The sequence below is a fragment of the Centropristis striata genome, chromosome 13 (assembly GCF_030273125.1).
Source record: "Centropristis striata isolate RG_2023a ecotype Rhode Island chromosome 13, C.striata_1.0, whole genome shotgun sequence".
In the NCBI taxonomy this organism is placed as follows: domain Eukaryota; kingdom Metazoa; phylum Chordata; class Actinopteri; order Perciformes; family Serranidae; genus Centropristis; species Centropristis striata.
The window spans coordinates 35,800,148-35,822,307 of NC_081529.1; the positions used below are offsets into that span (position 1 = coordinate 35,800,148).

The following is a 22,160-nucleotide window of genomic DNA, read 5'->3' on the forward strand; positions in this document are numbered from 1 at the left end:
AACCTGAATATTTTGTATATGTGAACAGAGTCACTGACAACTGACAACCACAACAAATGTGTCTTTTTTGGGGCTAATAATGGTTTATTTACTGTAACATCACTGCACTTATATATATATATATATATATATATATATATATATATATATATATATATATAGATATAGTATAATAATGGTTAGTTGCTAACTGGAGATGATATTTAAAAAATGACCTCAGTGTACAGATCTGTTTAATCTATTTGTAGAGTGGCACTTTCCCAACCTTTTTCCTTTTGTAATTTCTGTGTATATGTAACAATACTTTAAACCAAATATAATTACTAGTGTTTTGCTAACTGACAATGACAGAAACACAGAACTGATCCAAACTAAAGCTTCTACTCATTGCAGTGGAAATACCTATTACTCGTTTGATGTCCAAATATTCTTTTTATTATTTGAGAAAAAATTGAGAATGCACAAATCACTTTTTTTATGCATTGCTTGTTACATAGGCCTTGTTTATGCTGACACTTCAACCTAAAACCTGCACTACAATATTATATCTGTCTAATGAAAACTGCTACTGTATGTGTGTATGTCTATAAAGTAATATTAGATGTTATCATCCTCTGTGAATACAGTGTTGTAGATAATTTTATGTAATTTTTGGAAATAATTTTCTGTTTACATATAAATATATTAAAGCATTCACCAGCTGAAGACTTCATGAGAACTCAACAGACACTCTCTATGATTACTAAGCATTTGTTTAGTTTCAAAGGTTCTGCAATATTAATACCCAAAGGAAAAAAAAATGATGTAAAAAGAAGAAATTGAAATGTAGTATTAAAGATATACTTTGCAGGATTTTTTGTATAGACTCGTGCTAAAATAATCTGTATTAATCATCACTTATGTACGGTGTCAATGAGAGCTCACAACTTAATAAAACATGCAAATACACAAAACACAAGCAGACTTAGAAAACATCATCAATTTGAAACCACAAGAGCAGCATTTAGAAAACGCTGCAAAGACCACAACACAACAGTGTTTCCAGAGGACACTTAAAAGTGATGCACACGTCTGGACACGCTTGATATTATCAAGTTATTTCAAGAAAATTATAATTTCACTTTGTAATGTTAGCGGCTGATCATGGCGTGCTATGTACGTTATAACGTAAAATTATTTGACGTATAATGTTAAAAGGTGAAATTATCACGTTATTTCATGATAATGATATTTTCATGTTATAACGTGATATATAGCGTTAACCTGCTAGCCCGTATCAATCACATTGCCGTTAAACAAATCCAATAAATGAATGATTCACGTTTTAGGTGTGGTCGGCACCGAGTTGGCTAACGTTAGCATGCTAGCGATCGCCGGCTAATGTTAACATGCTAGCGATCGCCGGCTAAAGTTAACATGCTATCAATCGCCGGCTAATGTTAACATGCTATCGATCGCCGGCTAATGTTAACATGCTAGCAATCGCCGGCTAATGTTAACATGCTAGCGATCGCCGGCTAATGTTAACATGCTAGCGATCGCCGGCTAATCTTAGCATCCTATCAATCGGCAGTTAACGTTAGCATGCTATCGATTGCCGGCTAACATTAACATGCTATCGATTACTGGCTAACGTTAACATGCTATCGATCATCGGCTAACGTTTTACATGCTATAGATCAGCCGCTAACGTTAGCATGCTATTGATTGCCTGCTAATGTTAACATGCTATTGATCGGCTGTTAACGTTAGCATGCTATCATCGTTATGAAGTTATAACGTGAAATTATAATTATCTTGAAATAACGTGATAATATCAAGCGTGTCCAGACGTGTGCATCACTTTTAAGTGTCCTCTGGAAACACTTCTGTTGTGTTGTGGTCTTTGCAGCGTTTTCTAAATGCTGCTCTTGTGTTGTCAAATTGAGGAAGATGTTTTCTCAGTTTGCTTGTGTTTAGTGTATTTTGCATTTGTTTTCGACAGCGCTACAGCTTGCTCTAAAACAAGAGTAAATGTTGGGTTTGAGCCGAGGAGGCGTGGCCAAGTTTAAATGTTGTGTTTACAAACAGTAAGTACAATTCCTGCATAGTATGCCTTTAAAGTAGAAGAGACATAACAGAGTAAATGTTGGCATGCCTAAACGTTTTATTTTCCTTTCATTGTGTACCTGCAACTTGTTTTTATATTCCATTAAACCCATTAAAAAGGGTTTTAAACACAAGCTGTAACCATTCCCAGTTGAACCAGTCCAAAGTGTGTAACACAGCAATATGGTTGGTGGTGTAAACGTTTAAACTGTGAAGCATGTAGGCGTCATGTAAATGAGTCATTGTCCTGTTGTGAACCAGTGTGAGTGAGCCACAGAGTGATATTTCTGTGCAGTGTCTCTACAGCTATAAATGATGATATGGGTCTTGTGTCGAGGGAGCTGAAATAAAAACCCCAACTTCAACCTATTTGTTGTGGTCGTGCATGTTGTCTCCTAGCATTCAAACACTATTTACACTCTGACAGGTATGAGGCTTCAGCTCTTCTGTGTCTAAAGGTTAAACGTACGGAGAGTCAGATGTGGCTGTTAGTGGCGTCTCAGACCTCAGAGCGCCCAGTAGACGCCGTCGTCCTGCTGCTCCTCTGCAAACACAAACAAACCGTGAAAAGTTTGAGATGCAAAGATAAGAAAAAAATGTGCAGTTATGCTGGGTTTCCACTAAAAGATGTTCCAATCCCAGACTAAAAGCTGAAAGTCTTTAGTAAATCTAGGAGTTTTACTGATTTTGGTTATTATCAAGAATGTTTCCATGACTGCAGATGTAAAAATGGACACAAAATTATAGAAATAGCCAAAAATTGATCAAAAATAGATGTTAGAATGATCAGAAAAGACACAAAATAACGAAATTGATGTAAAAATGACCAAAAAAGGACACAAAATGATTGAAATAGACACAAATTAACCAAAAATAGATATAAAGATGATCAAAAAAGAAAGAAAATTACCAAAAATAGATGTAAGAATTTTCAAAAAAGACACAAAATGACCAAAATAGATGTTAAAATGATAAAAAAGAAAAGAAAAAAATGACCAAAATTAGATGTAAAAATTATTTAAATTTTTTTTTAAAAGACACAAAATGACCAACAATACAGTCATGGAAGAAAGTATTAAACTAATGTGCTTATTTCAGTTAACAAAAATGTTTTTTCAATTCTAGTTTTCATTATTTCATTAGTTTTCGATAACTATAATAACTTTGAAGCCTATAAGGCACTTGCACAGTCGCCCATAAGGTTGGAATAATTTTGTTTTCAGACACAATCATCTGTTAATTGTGGTTTTCATTTTCATTATGATATGTTTGGAAGAGATTAATTAATAAAGTTTTGAGAAGATATACACGTTATCTGTCAATAATAAATCACATTTCACACCACAATCATTTCATGGTAAGAGGAAAAAAAAAAAAAGTATTCCAACTTCATGGGCGATCGTGTATTTTGCAGCATTGTTTTCCAAACTTTCATCCACCTGGATGGAAATTCTACTTTGGGTCCTTTAAAAGTCGTGGAAAGGTTTTGAATTTTTTTGCATGAAAATGAGTGGGAACCCTGAGCGTTTGTTACATAAATCATTCTGTATAAATTTAACAGTATTACATATTTAAAATTAAAAATATGAGTAAATGTTTAAATTGGTGGTATTCATGAATATAGTTACAGTCTTTAGAAACACAAAACTTGAAGAAATTACTTTATCATCATCATGTCATGTTTTCAGTTTGGTTAGTTTGTTGATTTGTTTGTCTGTTTATAAGTTTGTTTATTAACTCTGTAAGATCACTGCACTTATCTTAAATATTATGGTTAGTTGCCAACAACAGTAAAAATCACTTTAATCAGCGTGCAGATCAGTTTGCAGATAAATGAGCTCAGTGTGACGATTTCAAAAGTAATCCAGAGTATTTGGAATATATTATTTGATTTGAGGAATCTAACAGATCTATAACTTGTAGTTGAATAGGTTTTGAACTCCCAGCACTGCTCATGAGAGCGTGTAAGAAGAAGCTTTATAAAAGGTGTAAAGTGAGAATAACATGCAGCAGGTTTACCTCTGGTGTGATCAGGAATCATCCTCATCATCAGGGAGCTCGGCACGTCATAGACGCTCTCTGTCGGGTCTGAAATAAACGGTGAAAAACAAAAATACATTATTTTAGTAGAAACATATGTTTTAAAGCTAGCCGCTAGGAGGGAACAACAAAAACAAACATGTGGTCTCTGTTTAGTTCTGTTTTCTTCTGCATTTTGTGTCTAACTTCTGTTATGTTAAGCGACTTTGAGTACCTTTAAAAGCTATAAAAATGCAATAACTACGATCTACTGAAGGCCAACATGTCTTTAGATGGGACTATAGACTCTAGAGGAGGGGTCTGAAACTCAAATTACCTGGGGGCCGTTAGAGGCAGTATCAAAATGACCAAAAAAAGACACAAAATTACTCAAAAAAGACACAAAATAACCCCAAAAAGACATAAAATGACCAAAAAAAGACACAAAATTACTTTAAAAAGACACAAAATTATTTTAAAAAAGACACAAAATGACCCAAAAAAGACACAAAATGACCAAAAAAGACACAAAATTACTAAAAAAGACAAAATTATTTAAAAAAGACACAAAATTACAAAAAAAACACAAAATTACTTTAAAAAGACACAAAATTACCAAAAAATACACAAAATTACTAAAAAAGACAACATTATTTAAAAAAAAGACACAAAATGTCCAAAAAAAGACACAAAATTACTTTAAAAAGACAAAAAATGACTTTAAAAAGAGACAAAATGACCAAAAAAAGACACAAAATGACCATAAAAATACACAAAATTACAAAAAAAGGACAAAATTATTAAAAAAAGACCCAATGACCAAAAAAGACACAAAATTACTTTAAAAAGACACAAAATTATTTTTCAAAAGACACAAAATGACCCAAAAAAGACACAAAAGGACCATAAAAATACACAAAATTACTAAAAAAAAGACAAAATTATTAAAAAAAGACACAAAATTACGAAAAAAGACAAAATTATTAAAAAAAGACACAAAATTACAAAAAAGACAAAATTACAAAAAAAGACAAAATTATTAAAAAAAAGACAAAATTATTAAAAAAAGACACAAAATTACAAAAAAAAGACAAAATTACTAAAAAATAGACAAAATCATTTTGAAAAGACACAAAATTACTAAAAAAAAGACACAAAATTACCAAAAAGCACTATAAAAATTGAATGTATTATGATTATTATTATGATCTCACTGTGATGTTGATGGGTTCTCCTGTAGGACAGAGGAACGTCATAGACGCCTTCATCAGTTTCTGGTGACTCGTTGATCTCACAAACCTCTAAAGAGACAAAACAACACAGGACAGGTTCTGGTATAATAATAATATAATATAATATATATAATAACTGTGAATGGTAGATGGTAAATTTAAAGAAACTACAGAGAACTAACACATTGTGTTGTTTTTTGGGGGGGGATTAATTTGTGACAATGTAAGATTAATAACTGTATTAAGACGATGGTGAAAGTTTCATCCTGTTATTGATCAAAGAGCTTTCTGGTTGTTTGTGCAGTGGATGTTTAGGGGGAGATAGCAGGTCAACAATAAATGTCATAGAAGAGGTTGACATCATCTGAAAGCTGAGAACCTGAAGATTAATCTGAGATGAAGCTCAAGTTGTTCTGGTCAAAAACATCTAATTAAAAAGACTTAATGAATGAATGATTTATTTATTGAAGCCTATTATGGTGAATAAAGGGTCATAACATTAGGGGACGCTTTCTAAAGTTGTTGATGCAGCAATTTTTGGGTTGATACCATTTGTTACACACATTTGGTGCTCAATAATGCTATTTTATTCATATCTAGAATAGATAAAAATGGTGATAAAAACCCTCCAGAATATCACATCAATATATAAAGATCTTTGGGTCAACATAGAAGAATCCATGTTGAGATTTGGGTTAAAAAAACTTTTGGTCATTTTGGAGATTTCTGAGGAGCCTGGTGTTACTGGAACCATCGTTAACATTATCAGTTTCATGTGTGCTGTTCCTACGAAGACTAACCAAAAGATGTTCCCTCTTCCCTTAAATGACCCACGTTGACTCATGTTCTCACTCATCACTTTCCTTTTTAGCTTGTTTTTTTGTCTTCTGTAAATTATTTTCTCTTTCTCTTTGTTGATCTTGCTCCTGTATCAACCATAACCACAAAATATAGCAACAAAATAAAAATTCACAACAGAAAAAATCTCCTCCTGCTGCTTCCCTTTAACTGGCTAAGATGCTGCTCACTGTAAAACTAAATGTAAAACAGGCTCTAAATCATTTTTGACTGATTTCACCGATAATCTGACTCTGGCAGAGTATTAAGGAAAACGTTATTGGAATAGCCAATATTCTCCCTGATGCTTTTGTTTGCTTATATAGGCCACATAGTGGAAATCAGTATTAAACTGAGACTTCATAACCAGCTTGAAACTATATTCAAGACCATATATTTAACCCTCTATGGCAGTAGTTCTCAACCTTTTTGAGTCGCGACCCCCAATTTAACATGCATGTTGTCCGCGACCCCCGCTCACTGAACACAATCTCACACACACAGTTCAGATCACCCAAAAAAGAAACAAAATGACCAAAAAAGACACAAATTGACCACAAAATGATCAAAAAAAGGCACAAAATGACCAGAAAAGAAATAAAATGACCAAAAAAGACACAAAATTACCAAATAAAGACACAAAATTACCAAATAAAGACACAAAATTACCAAATAAAGACACAAAATGACTAAAAAAAGACATTAAATGACTATAAAGACTAAAACACTTTAACTCAGTGGAGACCTGACAGAGCTGACTTCCAAAATGATTTGGCGACCCCCAGAAAACATCTCGCGACCCCAATTGGGGTCGGGACCCCAAGGTTGAGAATAGCTGCTCTATGGTACGGTGTTGCCCCATTTTTGTTCTGTCAGATTTCTACAAGTCATGTTTTTGAGTGATGTGATACTTTAAAAAAGAGGGAAGAGTATAGGGAACCAATAGCAATGCTTTAATCTGTCACATGACCTCCAGGAGGCCATATTGAAACACTATTTTACAGACTTTTCCAAAGGAAACAGTTTGCACCACAAAAAATCACTCAAAACGTCAAAACATAATTTCCTGGCCCTTTTCCAACTGGAAAAAAAATATTCCTACTGATAGGAGAATAAAGCTTCATTTCTGATAGTTTCATCCACTTAGACTGTTGAAGACATTCATTTCAATGGTTCAATGTTTCCTACAGGCAACATTCAGACAAGAAACCGGCTAAAAAAGTTCCTTTTATAATGTTTTTACATTTAAAATGTTCTGTATTGTTCCCTGTTGAAGATACTGAATCTTTTACACATGTTTATTCAATAAATAATGTTAAAATTAATTTTAAAAACGTTCTTTTTCACTTAGGCACCGTTATGGTAAAATGTTGCCTACAGACAACAAACCCCAAAAACTTCTCCTTCACACTTCTACTTTTTGCAGATTATGTTTATTTAGTCTATTTTAAGACAAAAAAACACTCCAAACATTTTTTCCTAACTGGCATCATAATGCGTACCATAGAGCAGCAAAGCCCTCTTGATTTTAAGTGATGTAATAGATCTAATGTGTTAAAATATAGATGAGTCAGCATTTAATTCATTAGTGGGACAGAAACAACTAAATAAGGGCTACATTAAACGTTTATTCATTTATTTAAATAGAAAAATCGCTATAGAAAAGTTTAAAAATAAAGGCTATATCGCGAGAATAAGGACATGTGTAACATCCCTCCTGCAGTATACACAGGTAACCTCACCTAGCGGTAACCTCACCTAGTGGTAACCTCACCTAGTGGTAACCTCACCTAGCGGTAACCTCACCTAGCGGTAACCTCACCTAGTGGTAACCTCACCTAGCGGCAACCTCAACTAGCGGTAACCTCAACTAGTGGTAACCTCAACTAGCGGCAACCTCAACTAGCGGTTACCTCACCTAGAAGTAACCTCAACTAGCGGTAACCTCACCTAGCGGTAACCTCACCTAGCCGTAACCTCCCCTAGCGGTAACATCACCTAGCGGTAACCTCACCTAGCGGTAACATCACCTAGCCGTAACCTCACCTAGAAGTAACCTCAACTAGCGGTAACCTCACCTAGCGGTAACCTCACCTAGCCGTAACCTCACCTAGCGGTAACCTCACCTAGCGGTAACCTCCCCTATCGGTAACCTCACCTAGCCGTAACCTCCCCTAGCGGTAACATCACCTAGCGGTAACCTCACCTAGCGGTAACATCACCTAGCCGTAACCTCACCTAGCCGTAACCTCACCTAGTGGTAACCTCACCTAGCGGTAACCTCACCTAGCGATAACCTCACCTGGCGGTAACCTCAACTAGCGGTAACCTCAACTAGCGGTAACCTCACCTAGTGGTAACCTCACCTAGAGGTAGCCTCAACTAGCGGTAACCTCAACTAGCGGTAACCTCACCTAGCGGTAACCTCAACTAGCGGTAACCTCACCTAACAACAGAAACACAGAGCTAATGGAAAAATGGCGAAGCGTCAGGGAGACTAAAATGCTGAATATCTCAAAAAGAAAAAGAGAGGGTAACATGAAAGTCAAATTGAGTTCGGCTACATAGAAGCAATGGACCATGGGGGGGTCGCCAAAGTTTACAATGGTAAAAATGTGGGTCCCTCAAGAAAAAGGTTGAGAACAGCTGCCCTAGAGGGTTTAGATCTTACTGTTTCTAAGTGGCAGGATGTCGTAGTCTCCTTCCTCTGCATCTCTCAGCCCAGCGGACCACTGTGGGCCGTCACCTGGAGACAGAAACCACGCTGATGAAACTCAATTTTTTTTTTAAAAGTTGTAAAGATGAAATTATGCAATCTTTGTGCAAAGCTAACCGTTGTGGTGCTGGTAGCTGAGGACTGGACGAGGCATCTGGTACGGGTTCTCCTCTTGGTTCTCCTCCTCCTCAGATGGGGAGGTGGTGGAGGAGGTGGTGGGGGGGTGTTGGTGGGTGAAGCCTGTGGGGTCCGGGGCCGAGAGGGGCCGAGGAGGCAGAGACTCCATCACTCTGTCAGACAGAGAGCAGAGGGGAGCGCTGCTGTTCAGCCTCTCTCTCTGCTGCTCACACACCTTCAGCCTGACCAGGAGACAAACAGTTTATTTTAGTCATTTCCACTCTGAGGCTCCGTTTACACGAGGACGGTCTGAACAGAAGACGCAAAAGTGGCGTCGCGTTTTCACTTTTTATTCCTCGTTTAGACAAGCGTTTTCGGGAGGAAATCTGCTGCATACGGTGACGCAAAAGTGTGTGAAATGTGATTGTATGCAGCCAGGCGGCATCACTTAAAGCCATAAGAGCATCTTTGGGCATGCAGAAGTTTTCACGCCACACATTTTCATCAGCTACTCCTTCCACAAAGTTCTCCACCATCACTAGATCTCCCAGGTCTCGTTCACAGCCGTCTGGCTCCTCCCACCAATCGCTGCATCCAGAATGTGATGGAGGTAATTCCAGATCCTTCTCTGTTCACTAATACTATCTGTACATATCCTGGACATTTGGTGGAAAGACTCCTGTAAGTTTATTAGAGCTGCCAGAGCAGCTTGAAGGTCCCACCATGGAAATAATCCCACGTTTCTTTATTTCCTGTCCTGGAGCATGTATGTGACGTAAACACATACGTGACGTGAGCAGATCAGATCAGAGGAGCGTATTTAACTTTTCCACTTTGGAAGGTGGTTTCAGATTTTTGCATCTTTAAGCCCCCAAAACGCCGTCACCGTCTAAACGAAAGGCACTTCCGATAAAATATTTTGTCGTTTTTACCCGCGAGCTTCCTCGTGTAAACGGGGCCTAAGTCATGAGGAACCTCCTCCTCTCCTCTCCTCTCCTCTCCTCTCCTCTCCTCTCCTCTCCTCTCCTCTCCTCTCCTCTCTCCTCCTCTCTTACTGTAATCTCCTGGAGTCTGACAGCAGCGAGGTGGAGAGGTTCATGGCCTGCCACAGAGATCCGACCCACTGCTGTCTGAGAGCTGCTGTCTCTGCTGCCTACACACACACACACACACACACACACACACACACACACACACACACACAGGTAGATAGAGTTAAAATAAGTGGTAACCACAGAGTGCAATAACTACGATCTACTGAAGGCCAACATGTCTTTAGATGAGACTATAGACTCTATAGCAGGGGTCTCAAACTCGTGGCCCACGGTAATTTTGTGTCTTTTTTTTGTATTTTTTTTCTTTTATGGTAATTTTGTTTCTTTTTAAAGTAATTTAGTGTTTTTTCTGTCATTCTGTGTCTTTTTTTAGTCAATTTGTGTCTTTTTTGGTAATTTTGTCCTTTTTTTTTGGTAATTTTGTGTCTTTTTTAGTAAGTTTGTGTCTTTTTTGGTCATTTTGTCCTTTTTTTGTAATTTTGTGTCTTTTTTAGTAATTTTGTCCTTTTTTTTAGTAATTTTGTGTCTTTTTTGGTCATTTTGTGTCTTTTTTTGGTCATTTTGTGTCTTTTTTTTGGTCATTTTGTGTCTTTTTAAAGTAATTTAGTTTTTTTTCTGTCATTTTGTGTCTTTTTTAGTAATTTTGTGTCTTTTTTGGTCATTTTGTGTCTTTTTTTAGTCATTTTGTGTTTTTTTAAAGTAATTTAATTTTTTTTCTGTCATTTTGTGTCTTTTTTAGTAATTTTGTGTCTTTTTTGGTCATTTTGTGTCTTTTTTGGTCATTTTGTGTCTTTTTTTAGTCATTTTGTGTCTTTTTTTGGTCATTGTGATACTGCCTCCAGGTAATTTGAGTTTGAGCCCCCTGGGTTAGACCCATGTTGTGCATCAAAGGGTTAATGTGAATATATAGGTCACTATACACGTGTCAACACACAGACCCAGTGGTTTTGGGGGGACTGCTGGCAGGCTTATGGCACCATGAACTAAACCTCCTGCAGCAGCTTTATTAGTTTGTGGTCTCGCCACGATGACTCACCAACAGTTTCCTCTTCCCGCTGTTCATGATGATCTCAAACATGAAGCGTTTGTTGTCGACTCTCTGGACGTCTCGCACCGACTGAACCTGTCCAGAGAGGAGGACACACACTTAAAACACTCTGAACAACAAATTAAACAGTTAAACAAAGCAACAGTAGTAGAGAAAGTACTTGAATCTCTTCACACGCAGCAGTCATGCTTTTAAAAGTTTACTCGTTAAAACAGGCTTGTTGTTTTTTCAACAAACGGTCCAAATGTAAAAAGTATTCAGAAAATTTTACAATAATTACAATTTTTAAAAGGAAAAGCAACAAATCTTCACATTTGTGAGGCTATAGAACTATGATTTTTGTTTTTTTTTACATGAGAAATGGCTTCATCAAAATAATTTCCAATACATTTTCTGACACTAGTTTAAAATAAAAGATGTCAGGTAAATGTAGGAGTAAAGAGAACAATATTTCTGTCTGAAATGTAGTGTAGTAGAAGTATAAAGTGGCATAACAAGAAACTATTGAAGTAAAGTACAATTGCATATACACTGTAAAAAATGTATGTAGATTTTACGGTGAAAAACTGCAAAACCATGACAGTAAAAGACGTAAAATAATAAATGGGTTAATATAGTTTCAGTAACAATAAAACACTGTAAATGTCAAACCACAAAAATAAAATGCAATGATTACAATATAAGGACAGGGAAAAACAACAATTAAATAGTTACATATCATTAACAAATTAATTTTTCCTCAAAAAATACCTACGATTTTTTTTTCTGTACAAAGCCAAAACAGTATTTTTTACAGTTTAAAAAAAAAATACATTACCAACAAAAATATTCTGTAATATATAAGCAAGACATCCCTGTAATTTTAGCATTTATTTTTTGTAAAAATACTTTTTTATTACAGATAAATATACTAAACACCATATCTCTAAAAAAATATATATACTGTAATATTTAATGGTAAAATCTTTAATTAATGCGTTTTCATTTATAATGTATTTTCTTGTCAATTATATGACATTATATGGTATGTCGTGGCAATTTTGACAACTGCACTAAGTTAATGGGTGAGCTGAGCAAACACAAAGCACTCAATACTCTGTTCCGCAAGTTTTATTAGCACATTCGTGTTCCATACACCGCACAATCCCAAATGGCTCTTTTACAGTACAACAAAGTCCCGTACACCGCTCGACTGTTGTATTTCCCAGCATTGATTCTTCAACAAGACTCAATGCGGCCCTATCTTCGCCGCCTACTTCATGTCCCACCATGCAGGAAACACCAAATTTCCTTCACAGGTACTATTTTATTTTTCTATGGTAAAATATGGAATAAAATGCCAATCTTAAACGTCAAATCAACAGTGCTAATATCATTTTACCGTAATATTAGAAAAAGTTACACTGTATTTATTACGGTAAAGTTCTGGCAACCACAGCTGCTGGTTTGTTTTTTTTAAGTGTAAAAACAACAGTTTTTTATTTATTTTACAGTGTTTGAAGTCAAGTAAAGTATTTGAGTAAATGTACTTTGTAACTTGTTATATTTTTGCTTTAGTAACAAGTGACTGAAGAGGTCAAATACATGTAGGAGAGTAAAAAACAGCAAGAAATGTAATAAATAAGACAGTTTCCTCTTTTACAGATCAACAGATTATTTGTGGAGGACTTACTGTGTAAATGTAGTAATGTCCTCTCAGGTGTGACTGTGAAGAGAACAATGATAATAATAAAAACCTCTGGGTAATTGAGATCTTTAAAAAATAAAGTAAATTATTCTATTAGTGTGTATAATATAAACTCAGTGTGCTCACAGCGCTGCCGTTCTTCTGTGTGTAGAAGAATAAAGTTGTATTTTGAAGCCTGAACCAATACGTCACCCATCTGATTTTCTGTAGAAAGGGAACAAAAATAGTCACATTTCCACTTTTCTAACCACTTTTTTTTTAAAATAAATGTATATTCACCCTAGTTGTTAACTCACCATAGTGTCTTTTCTTTTCTGCAGGAAGCCTTCAAGCAATAATTTAGTCCCATCTAAAGACATGTTGAGTCCACTAGATCAGATCTGTGTCACTCTGCAGCTGCAGCTTCTTTTAAGTCTGTCTACCTGTCACACTGTGTGTGTGTGTGTGTGTGTGTGTGTGTGTGTGTGTGTGTGTGGTGTTGACTTCCTCCTCTGACAGACGGAGACAGTATCGTTCACAACCATCACATTATCACTTCTCTATTCTGCTTCACTAAAGTCCCACAGGCCCACAAAAACAATAGGTGTCACAGTCATTTCACCAGTGGTGGAACTAAACTTATTACATAGAAATACATAAATACATACATAAATAAATAAATACTGTGCTTAACCCTTTGGAGTTTGGGGCTGTTTTGTTGGTTTTTGACTCTTTTACAGTTACACTGTATATGTAACTTAGATAATGATAACCATGTCATGCTGGTATCATCTTTTTCAGCTCAACCTCACCTGGTTATGATTATTATTATTATTATTATTATTATTATGTCATTTTGACTTACTGGATCAAGATTTTGAAACACAAAAAACACAAAAAAAAAAAAAAAACCACACAAAAAATTATTTAAAAAACCCCACACAAAATTAATTAAAAAAACACATAAAAACACACAGACCACACACAGAAAAAACACAGAAAAAAATACAGAAACACACAAAAATTAACAAAAAAACACATGAACTGAAAAAAAAGAAAAAAAACAGACTTAAAAACACACAAAAAATTACAAAAAACACACAAAAATAAACAAAAATCACACACAAAAATTACATAAAGCACAAAAAATACAAAAACACACATAAAAAACATAAAAAATTATTTTAAAAAACACATTTAATAATCGATTATTGTTCGATTCATCCATTAATTGTTGCAGCTCTAAAGCTAATGGAGAAATACCATGATGTCACAATAACACAATTACCCTAAAAATAACAGGAATATTCAGTCTAAATTACAGTTTTTGCTGATATTTACATGTAAATTTACAGTAGAAAACCCACTCACTGTAATTTATTATGGTGAAGTTTTGGAAACCACAGCTGCTGGTATTTTACCCTAAATTAAACAGATTATTTTTTACAGTGTGGCTCGTTGGTTCAGACAAGAAACCGGTTAAAAAAAGTTCCTTTCATAATGTTTTTAAATGAAATGTTTTAATGTTTAAATTGAAAAACCTCTTTCAATTGTGCACACTTATGGTACAATGTTGCCTATGGGCAACAAACCCCAAAAACTTCCAAAAAAACCCTTAAAATTATAAAATTAAATTCTTAACATTGTGTTTATTTAGTCTATTTTGAGACAAAAAAAACCCACTCCAAACTTTGTTTTCCCTTACTAGTATTAGGGCTGGGCGATATAAAAAATATATTGATGTATTTGTAATGTTCGTTATTATTTTCTCATATAAATTTATTTATTTCAGAAAAAGATTATTTCATTGGCTATTTTTATTTAAGATACTTTTTTTATTTAAATGTTCTCTTTATGTAGCTTTGATTTAAAAAAAAAAAAAGGTTCTCCTGTTGTTAGACAGTATTTATATTCACCAATTAAATAAAGTTTCAATAAAACTACTTGTGACATGTCATATTTGACTTAGAATATTTGCTCTCTTTGCAATAAAAATATCAGGATATTGTTTATCGATATTCAGCCTAAAAATATCAGGATATGACTTTTGGTCAATATCGCCCAGCCCTACTTGGTATCATAATGTGTACCATAGAGGGTTAGTAATACAAAATATAACATAAATAAATGGGGAAGTATTAAAGTCAAACACAGCATGACATCAGTGGGTGTAAATGTCATTTATTACAGATATTTAAAACCATTTTATTTCCTCGTTGCTGCTAAATTTAGTCATTTCACCCAATAACACGCAAACATGGCTGAGCCAGATCATACAATTCTTTATTGTAAATGCTGGAAAAAAGAGAAGAATGAGAGAAGAAACACTTTTTTTTTCTTTTTCTTATTTTTTTAGTTTTAAGGTGGGAGAGGTGCGCTGAATGGCTGTTTGTTGTTGTTGTTAATAGCATAATTTCTTGTTCTATGGTGCCTCTAACTTCATAAAAATATAACATGAGGGACAAAAAGCTCTATTTGAAAACCAGAAAAATAAAAACAGAAATTCATGACATGTCACGCCATGATGAGGACAGCTTTGATAATAATACTAAATACAAAAATACATGGAAAATGTAAATCCCTCCATCTGTTTCATGCACTCAAAATAGACAAGAAAAACAAAAACGGGTTAATAAATTAACACACAAAATAAACAAGTGCATGCCAACCATGACCTTTCTAGTGTTAAGATGGAGCTCTAACACCTGTGATGAGTTCAAATCCTAAAAGTCTTGAGGAATACGTACATTATATACTGCATATACACATCTATCGACAGGTTCAAGTCCCTTTGTGGTGTTGCTGTGGATGGCGGCCTCTCTCTGGTCTCAACATGTCTAACTAATAATACTGACCTGAGAAGAAAATAAAAGAGGACTCCCGGAGGAAAAACGAGTTGCTAAATCTCTTCTGAGATCAGTTTGAGCTTCTTATAATCGTATAATTCCCCTGATCTTAATTATGTCTTGGTTATTTTGAAGGAGAATTGAATTGAGACATAATGGAGACATCAGGGGCATATACAGCTATGAGATCTCCTCAGTTTATCACTTCTCAAGTATTGTTCAAATGGCTGAAATATGAGCCACCAGAAACTGAATTTGAATGATTTATATTTGAATTTGAATTGCTTAACTTGAATAATTGCATTAAAAAACTGAACTTGAATCACATCATTTGAATTTGTATTGTTCAATTTGAATCATTGCATTGAAAAACTGAATCTGAATTGTAATTTGAAATAGAATTTATTAGTTTGGAACTGAAACATTCAGTTCTCACAATTCAAATTCGATTTTCTGGGACGTAGATACACAGAGCGCCTCTTCGGCCAATCAGAACCTCCGTTTTCTTTTGAAACATCTGTTGCCACCCGGTTGCCATAGCGCCCCTTCGGCCAATCAGCACCTCCGTTTTCTTTCGTAACATTTGTTGCTACCCGGTTGCCACTCGCCACGAAACGGAGGATGAAGTTAGACTGGCTCGACCAATGGATGAAGCTGGAACTGAACGGAGGTGCTGATTGGCCGAAGGGGCGCCATGGCAACCGGGTGGCAACAAATGATATTAAAAAAATCGGAGGTTCTGATTGGCTGAAGAGGCGCTCTGTGTATCTTCCTCCCAGAAACTTGTAATAAAATTTTGAGAACTGAATGTTTCAGTTCCAAACTAATAAATTAAATTTCAAATTACAATTCAGATTTAGTTTTTTAAATGCAACGATTCAAATTGAACAATACAAATTCAAATTATGTGATTCAAATTCAGTTTTTTTCATGCAATTATTCAAGTTAAGCAATTCAAATTCAAATATAAATAATTCAAATTCATTTTCTGGTGGCACATATTTCAGCCCATAGATGTCTCGTCTCTTTTCAGCTTATCTTAGAAACAAATGATGACAGAATGAATATGAGAAGCTCAAACTGATCTACGAGAAGAGATTAAGCAACACATGAGCAACTCATTTTTCCTACGGGATGGATCAGCTGTGACTAGTAGCGTCTGACCTGGACTAGACTAGACTAGACTAGACCAACAGATCACAGAATGTCAGCATTTACAAATTCAAATATGTGAAATTTCAACAGTAACCTGCCCCCTTTAGCCCCACGACATTAACAGAAAAGGTAACCACTCTTCATTTCTAAATGCATATAAAATGTTTGTTTCTTGCCCGTGTTGCATTGTGGGAAGGGGATGAGGTGGAGTCAAGAGGGGGGGGGGGGTTGGGGCGGAGGCAATGGTTAGTCAGCCAGTCCTTTAGAGTCTTTCAGGTGGAGGTGGAGAGGAGGGGGGGTGTCAACAGGAGGGAACAGCCGCGTGGCGCCGTGTGATCACCGCTGTTTGAGCAGAGCTCTGTACATGGCGAAGCCCAGAACGGCGAAGACGGTGGCGCCCACGCTCGCTCTCAGCCAGAAGGTCGAGTTCTTCAGGTCCGCCTGGGCCATGTGTCTGAGAGAGAGAGAGAGAGAGAGAGAGAGAGAGAGAGAGAGAGAGAGAGAGAGAGAGAGAGAGAGAGAGAGAGAGAGAGAGAGAGAGAGGTTAGGGGTCGCAAGAAACAGAGACAGCAGCATTCAACACAATCTAACTCAGAGGAGTTCCTAAATGGCAAAACAAAGTCATGTTCTCTCGTTCTCTCTTTCTATCTCTCTCTTGTTCTCTCTCTCTCTCTCTCTTGTTCTTATTCTCTCTCTCTCTTGTTCTCACTCTTTTGTTCTTTCCCTCTCGTTCTCTCTCACTCTCTCGTTTTCGTTCTCTCTCTCTCTTGTTCTCGTTCTCTCTCTTGTTCTCGTTCTCTCTCGTTTCCCCTCTCTCTCATTTTCTCTCTCGTTCCCTCTCTCTCATTCTCTCTCTCTCTCTCTTCCCTCGTTCCCCCTCTCTCGTTCCCCTCTATCTCATTCTCTCGTTCTCTCTCTCTCTTGTTCTCATTCTCTCCCTTTTGTTCTCGTTCTCTTACGCTCTTGTTCTCGCTCTCTTTCTCTCTCTTGTTCTCTCTCTCTCTCTCTCTTGTTCTCTTTCACTCTCTCTTTCTCTCTTGTTCTCGCTCTCTTTCACTCTCTCTTGTTCTCATTCTCTCTCTCGCTCGCTCTCTCCCTTGTTCTCGTTCTCTTTCTCTTGTTGTTGTTCTCTTTCACTCTCTTGTTCGCTCTCTCTCTTGTTCTCGTTCTCTCACTCGCTCCCTTTCTCTTGTTGCCGTTCTCGATCTCTTTCTCTTCTCTCTCGTTCCCTCTCTCTCTCTCGTTCCCTCTCTCTCTCTCATTTTCTCTCTCTCTCTCATTTTCTCTCTCGTTCCCTCTATCTCATTCTCTCGTTCTCTCTCTCTCTTGTTCTCATTCTCTCCCTTTTGTTCTCGTTCTCTTACGCTCTTGTTCTCGCTCTCTTTCTCTCTCTTGTTCTCTCTCTCTCTCTCTCTTGTTCTCTTTCACTCTCTCTTTCTCTCTTGTTCTCGCTCTCTTTCACTCTCTCTTGTTCTCATTCTCTCTCTCGCTCGCTCTCTCCCTTGTTCTCGTTCTCTTTCTCTTGTTGTTGTTCTCTTTCACTCTCTTGTTCGCTCTCTCTCTTGTTCTCGTTCTCTCACTCGCTCCCTTTCTCTTGTTGCCGTTCTCGATCTCTTTCTCTTCTCTCTCGTTCCCTCTCTCTCTCTCGTTCCCTCTCTCTCTCTCATTTTCTCTCTCTCTCTCATTTTCTCTCTCGTTCCCTCTCTCTCATTCTCTCTCTCTCCCTCGTTCCTTCTCTCTCGTTCCCTCTATCTCATTCTCTCGTTCTCTCTCTCTCTTGTTCTCATTCTCTCCCTTTTGTTCTCGTTCTCTTACGCTCTTGTTCTCTCTCTCTTTCTCTCTCTCGTTCTCTTTCACTCTCTCTCTTTCTCTCTTGTTCTCGCTCTCTTTCACTCTCTCTTGTTCTCATTCTCTCTCTCGCTCTCTCGTTCTCTCTCTCTCTCTCTCGTTCCCTCTCTCTCTCTCGTTCCCTCTCTCTCTCTCTCGTTCCCTCTCTCTCTCTCTCGTTCCCTCTCTCTCATTCTCTCTCGTTCCCTCTCTCATTCTCTCTCGTTCCCTCTCTCATTCTCTCTCGTTCCCTCTCTCTCATTCTCTCTCTCTCTTGTTCGCTCTGTCTCTCTCTTGTTCTCTCTCTCTCGTTCTCTCCTCTCTCTCTCGTTCCCCCCCTCTATCTCTCTAATGGTAACTTCCTAAAATCAGGACAGTAAATGATGATTATCTCCCCCTGTGGTAGCAGCTTCAAACAGGAACACATGTTTTCTCTTGACAGTTGGTTTAGTTTTGGAGAAAGGAGGTGCTGGAGTAATGAGAAGCAGCTGCAGAATACGAGGGGAAGAAATACAACTACAGCTACATCTAAAAAAATTAGAATATCATGAAAAGAGTAATATTTATATATATTTATATTATTTATATAAATAGAAATATTAAACTTTTTCATGATATTCTAATGTTTTGAGATGTACCTGTAAGGGGCATTTAAACTGGGTAACACCTGCTCTAACAAACACTGGACCAGCTGATCTGGTAAAACACAAACACTGGGGAACTATGCAATAAAAAGCAAGCGATGAGAAGAGGGAATGGAGACAGCAAAGCCAAGTGTCCCTGATCAACAGACTCTAGGACCTGGTCCTCTGGTCGGGGAAGGACAGAAACAGCTTCACACAGCTCACCTGAGCTCCCTCTAGTGGCAGGAGAACTCAATACACCTGAATCTAACAACCTGAACTCAAAACTCCAAACAATCCTCAATAAATATTACAACATCACAAAATAACAGCCAGAAAATCTGCAGCATTAACCCTCTGAACCCCACAACCCTCCAGTGGGTTTGAAAGGCATGTTTTCATTAAAATAATTGTTTAGAAATCACCAGAATTACACAATTTATCATCACTAGAAATCATAAAAACAGAATTTATGGCCTGATTTTCAGCCTTCAGCGACAAATGTTTTGGTCATGAAAAATGACCAGATATGAGCTTAAAATAGTGATATTTTCATCACCATTTCATTTAAAGTTTCACCAAAATAAACAAAACATTGGCACAAGCAGATACATTTTTGTAATTTTTAGCATGTGGAAGCTTCATATTATTTCCCAATGTTGTGTCAATTTACCTGTTTTTTTCCCAGAAATGGGCCTAGTAACATAGAAACTGAACTCCTGATCTATTCATGCCCTGAACATTTCAATGATCAAAACTGTTAAATAAACAAAAGTAAGAAATGACCATCTATTCAAACTCCCCATCAGAAAATAAACGAGCATCTTTCCCAAGATATGGAGCTTTTCCTTTAAAGACTCCAGTAAGTTTCTCTTCAACACTTCAAGACAGAAATATAAGCAAACACCCCCCCTCCAGGCCGGTATAAACCGTAACACCTCCCTCTGTGGATCTGGGTTCTGCCGTTACCTTTCTGGGGGATTAGCTGCTCAGCAGAGACCTCCATAAAGACGGACCCCTCCATGTTGGAGACGGCTGAAACCTGCTGCGTCAGGCTGAAATCCTGCTCTGACAGCAGGTAGCCCCCCACCGCCTCCACCCAGACACACACACACACACAGGTAGAGCTGGGCGACACCACTATGTAATATTGAACCAACTCCTGTTTTGTGATTTATCTGACATTTACTTACTAAAATGTAAAAAAAGACAAAGAAAAAAAAGTGTCAATTGCAGATTTTCAGAGCCTGAGGGAGGTAACATCTTCATCTTCTTAATTTATCCGACCAACAATGTAAACGGCAAAGATATTACGATTATTGTTTCAGAGAAATGTGTTCATTTAGTCTAAAACAAAAAAAGAAGATTAATCTCTCATCAAAATATTTGTTACTTTTTTTCTGCCATTTGTACAAACACACACAAACTGAGAAAACATCATCAATTTAACAACACGAGCGCAGCATTTAGAAAACACTGCAGAGACCACAACACAACAGAAGTGTTTCCAGAGGACACTTAAAAGTGATGCACACGTCTGGACACGCTCGATATTATCACGTTATTTCATGATAATGATAATTTCACGCTATAACGTTATAACAATCATAGAGAGCTAACGTTAGCCAGCAATCGATAGCCTGCTACTGTTAGCCGACGATCGGTAGCATGCTAACGTTAGCCGACGATTGATAGCATGCTAACATTAGCCGGCTAGCAGGACCAAGAACAACTGGGTGCTGTTGAAAGAGACCAACTAAAACGTGAATCATTCTTTTATTTGATTTGTTTCACTGCAATGTGATTGATACGGGCTAGTGGGCTAACGCTTTATATCACATTATAACATGAAATTATAATTATCTTGAAATAACGTGATAATATCAAGCGTATCCAGACGTGTGCATCACTTTTAAGTGTCCTCTGGAAACACTTCTGTTGTGTTGTGGTCTTTGCAGCGTTTTCTAAATGCTGCTCTTGTGTTGTCAAACTGATGAAGATGTTTTCTCAGTTTGCTTGTGTTTTGTGTATTTGCATGATGTAATGATCGCCTTCAGTGTCCTGTCACTTTAAATGACTTTTGTTTCTTTTGGTTACCACGGTAATGTAAGGTCGTAGTTGAGGCTGACTGTGTATTTTTTCCCGGGCTGGACAGAACTCCTCCGTAACCATCTTTACGTTGTTTTTCTTTTTTTTTTTAACCTTCAAGTCTGGAATATAAATGGTGTTTGAGCTTCTCCTGCATAAAATAAACGGTGACGGTAAAGACTTGTTTTTATTATTACAACTTTACTGTACTTATTACAACCCGTGGAGACCCCCTGAATCTCTACACTGTGTTTTCTTAATTTGCAGTTTGACTATTCCATTAACTAATATTGACTTCCATCCCAGTTTTTTTCCTGTATTACTAATCTTTCGATCTTTTGGGCAGGTGAAGATTTTGCTATTTTAGGTTAAAATATAGCGTTATATAATTGGAGTTGATATCTGATCTGATGCATATCACCCAGCTCTACCTGTCTGAGAGGAAGTTCAATCACCACAAAAAACCCACAAAAAACGGTACAAACTCAACCACGACTGCATTTCACACGCTTCAAACAAGGACACAAATCAAAGCCACACACACACCAGAGTGAATCTCTTTTTCATCAAATGAAATAAATTGTAAAAGATGTAAGTTTGTTCTAAGTTGATCTCTAATTCATTCAGTTTGACAGTTTTTTCTACTTTCTTTGCTGCTGGAACCTTTTATTATTTTACAGGTTTTCTGGTACTTGTCATATACTTAATATACAAAGTATCATTTTTTGATTGTTAACAAATTAAAGAGAAAAAACTAAATAAATTGCTTAATATTATATAAATAATTTGTGGCCTGAGACACAATTTTGTTATTGTTGTTTTAAATTTTGCTGACTGACATTT

General features: G+C 36.7%; 2 protein-coding genes and 1 long non-coding RNA gene across 6 annotated transcripts in view; all 3 read right to left on the reverse strand.

Moving 5' to 3' along the window:
• Positions 1-1,439: 1,439 nt before the first annotated feature.
• LOC131982647 (uncharacterized) lies at positions 1,440-8,877 on the reverse strand. 2 transcript variants are annotated; one of them, XR_009395408.1, is made up of 4 exons: positions 8,848-8,877; positions 5,322-5,408; positions 4,108-4,176; positions 1,440-2,632 (listed from the first exon to the last, which is right to left on the reverse strand). It is a non-coding gene; the product is annotated as an uncharacterized LOC131982647 (long non-coding RNA). The 2 variants fall into 2 exon arrangements; XR_009395407.1 differs by lacking the exon at positions 8,848-8,877 and having other exon boundaries at positions 5,322-5,573.
• On the reverse strand, positions 2,595-13,268 carry LOC131983433 (uncharacterized). The gene is made up of 10 exons (XM_059348142.1): positions 13,096-13,268; positions 12,926-13,003; positions 12,785-12,817; positions 11,101-11,187; positions 10,065-10,162; positions 9,010-9,251; positions 8,848-8,922; positions 5,322-5,408; positions 4,108-4,176; positions 2,595-2,632 (listed from the first exon to the last, which is right to left on the reverse strand). Exons 1-10 carry the CDS (start codon positions 13,156-13,158, stop codon positions 2,595-2,597), a joined length of 870 nt encoding a protein of 289 aa, XP_059204125.1. The 5' UTR covers positions 13,159-13,268.
• A 3,380-nt stretch (positions 13,269-16,648) lies between these two features.
• The window catches only part of rhot1a (ras homolog family member T1a), a 37,943-nt gene continuing 32,431 nt past the window's right edge, over positions 16,649-22,160 (reverse strand). For 2 of the 3 annotated variants that reach the window (XM_059347134.1, XM_059347132.1), the window contains one exon: positions 16,649-17,233. In XM_059347134.1, coding sequence (XP_059203117.1) covers positions 17,116-17,233 — 118 coding nt within the window. In that variant the 3' untranslated portion in view covers positions 16,649-17,115. Of the gene's footprint in view, positions 17,241-20,204; positions 20,340-22,160 lie in introns of all 3 variants that reach the window. The other variant, XM_059347133.1, reaches the window with a different exon arrangement.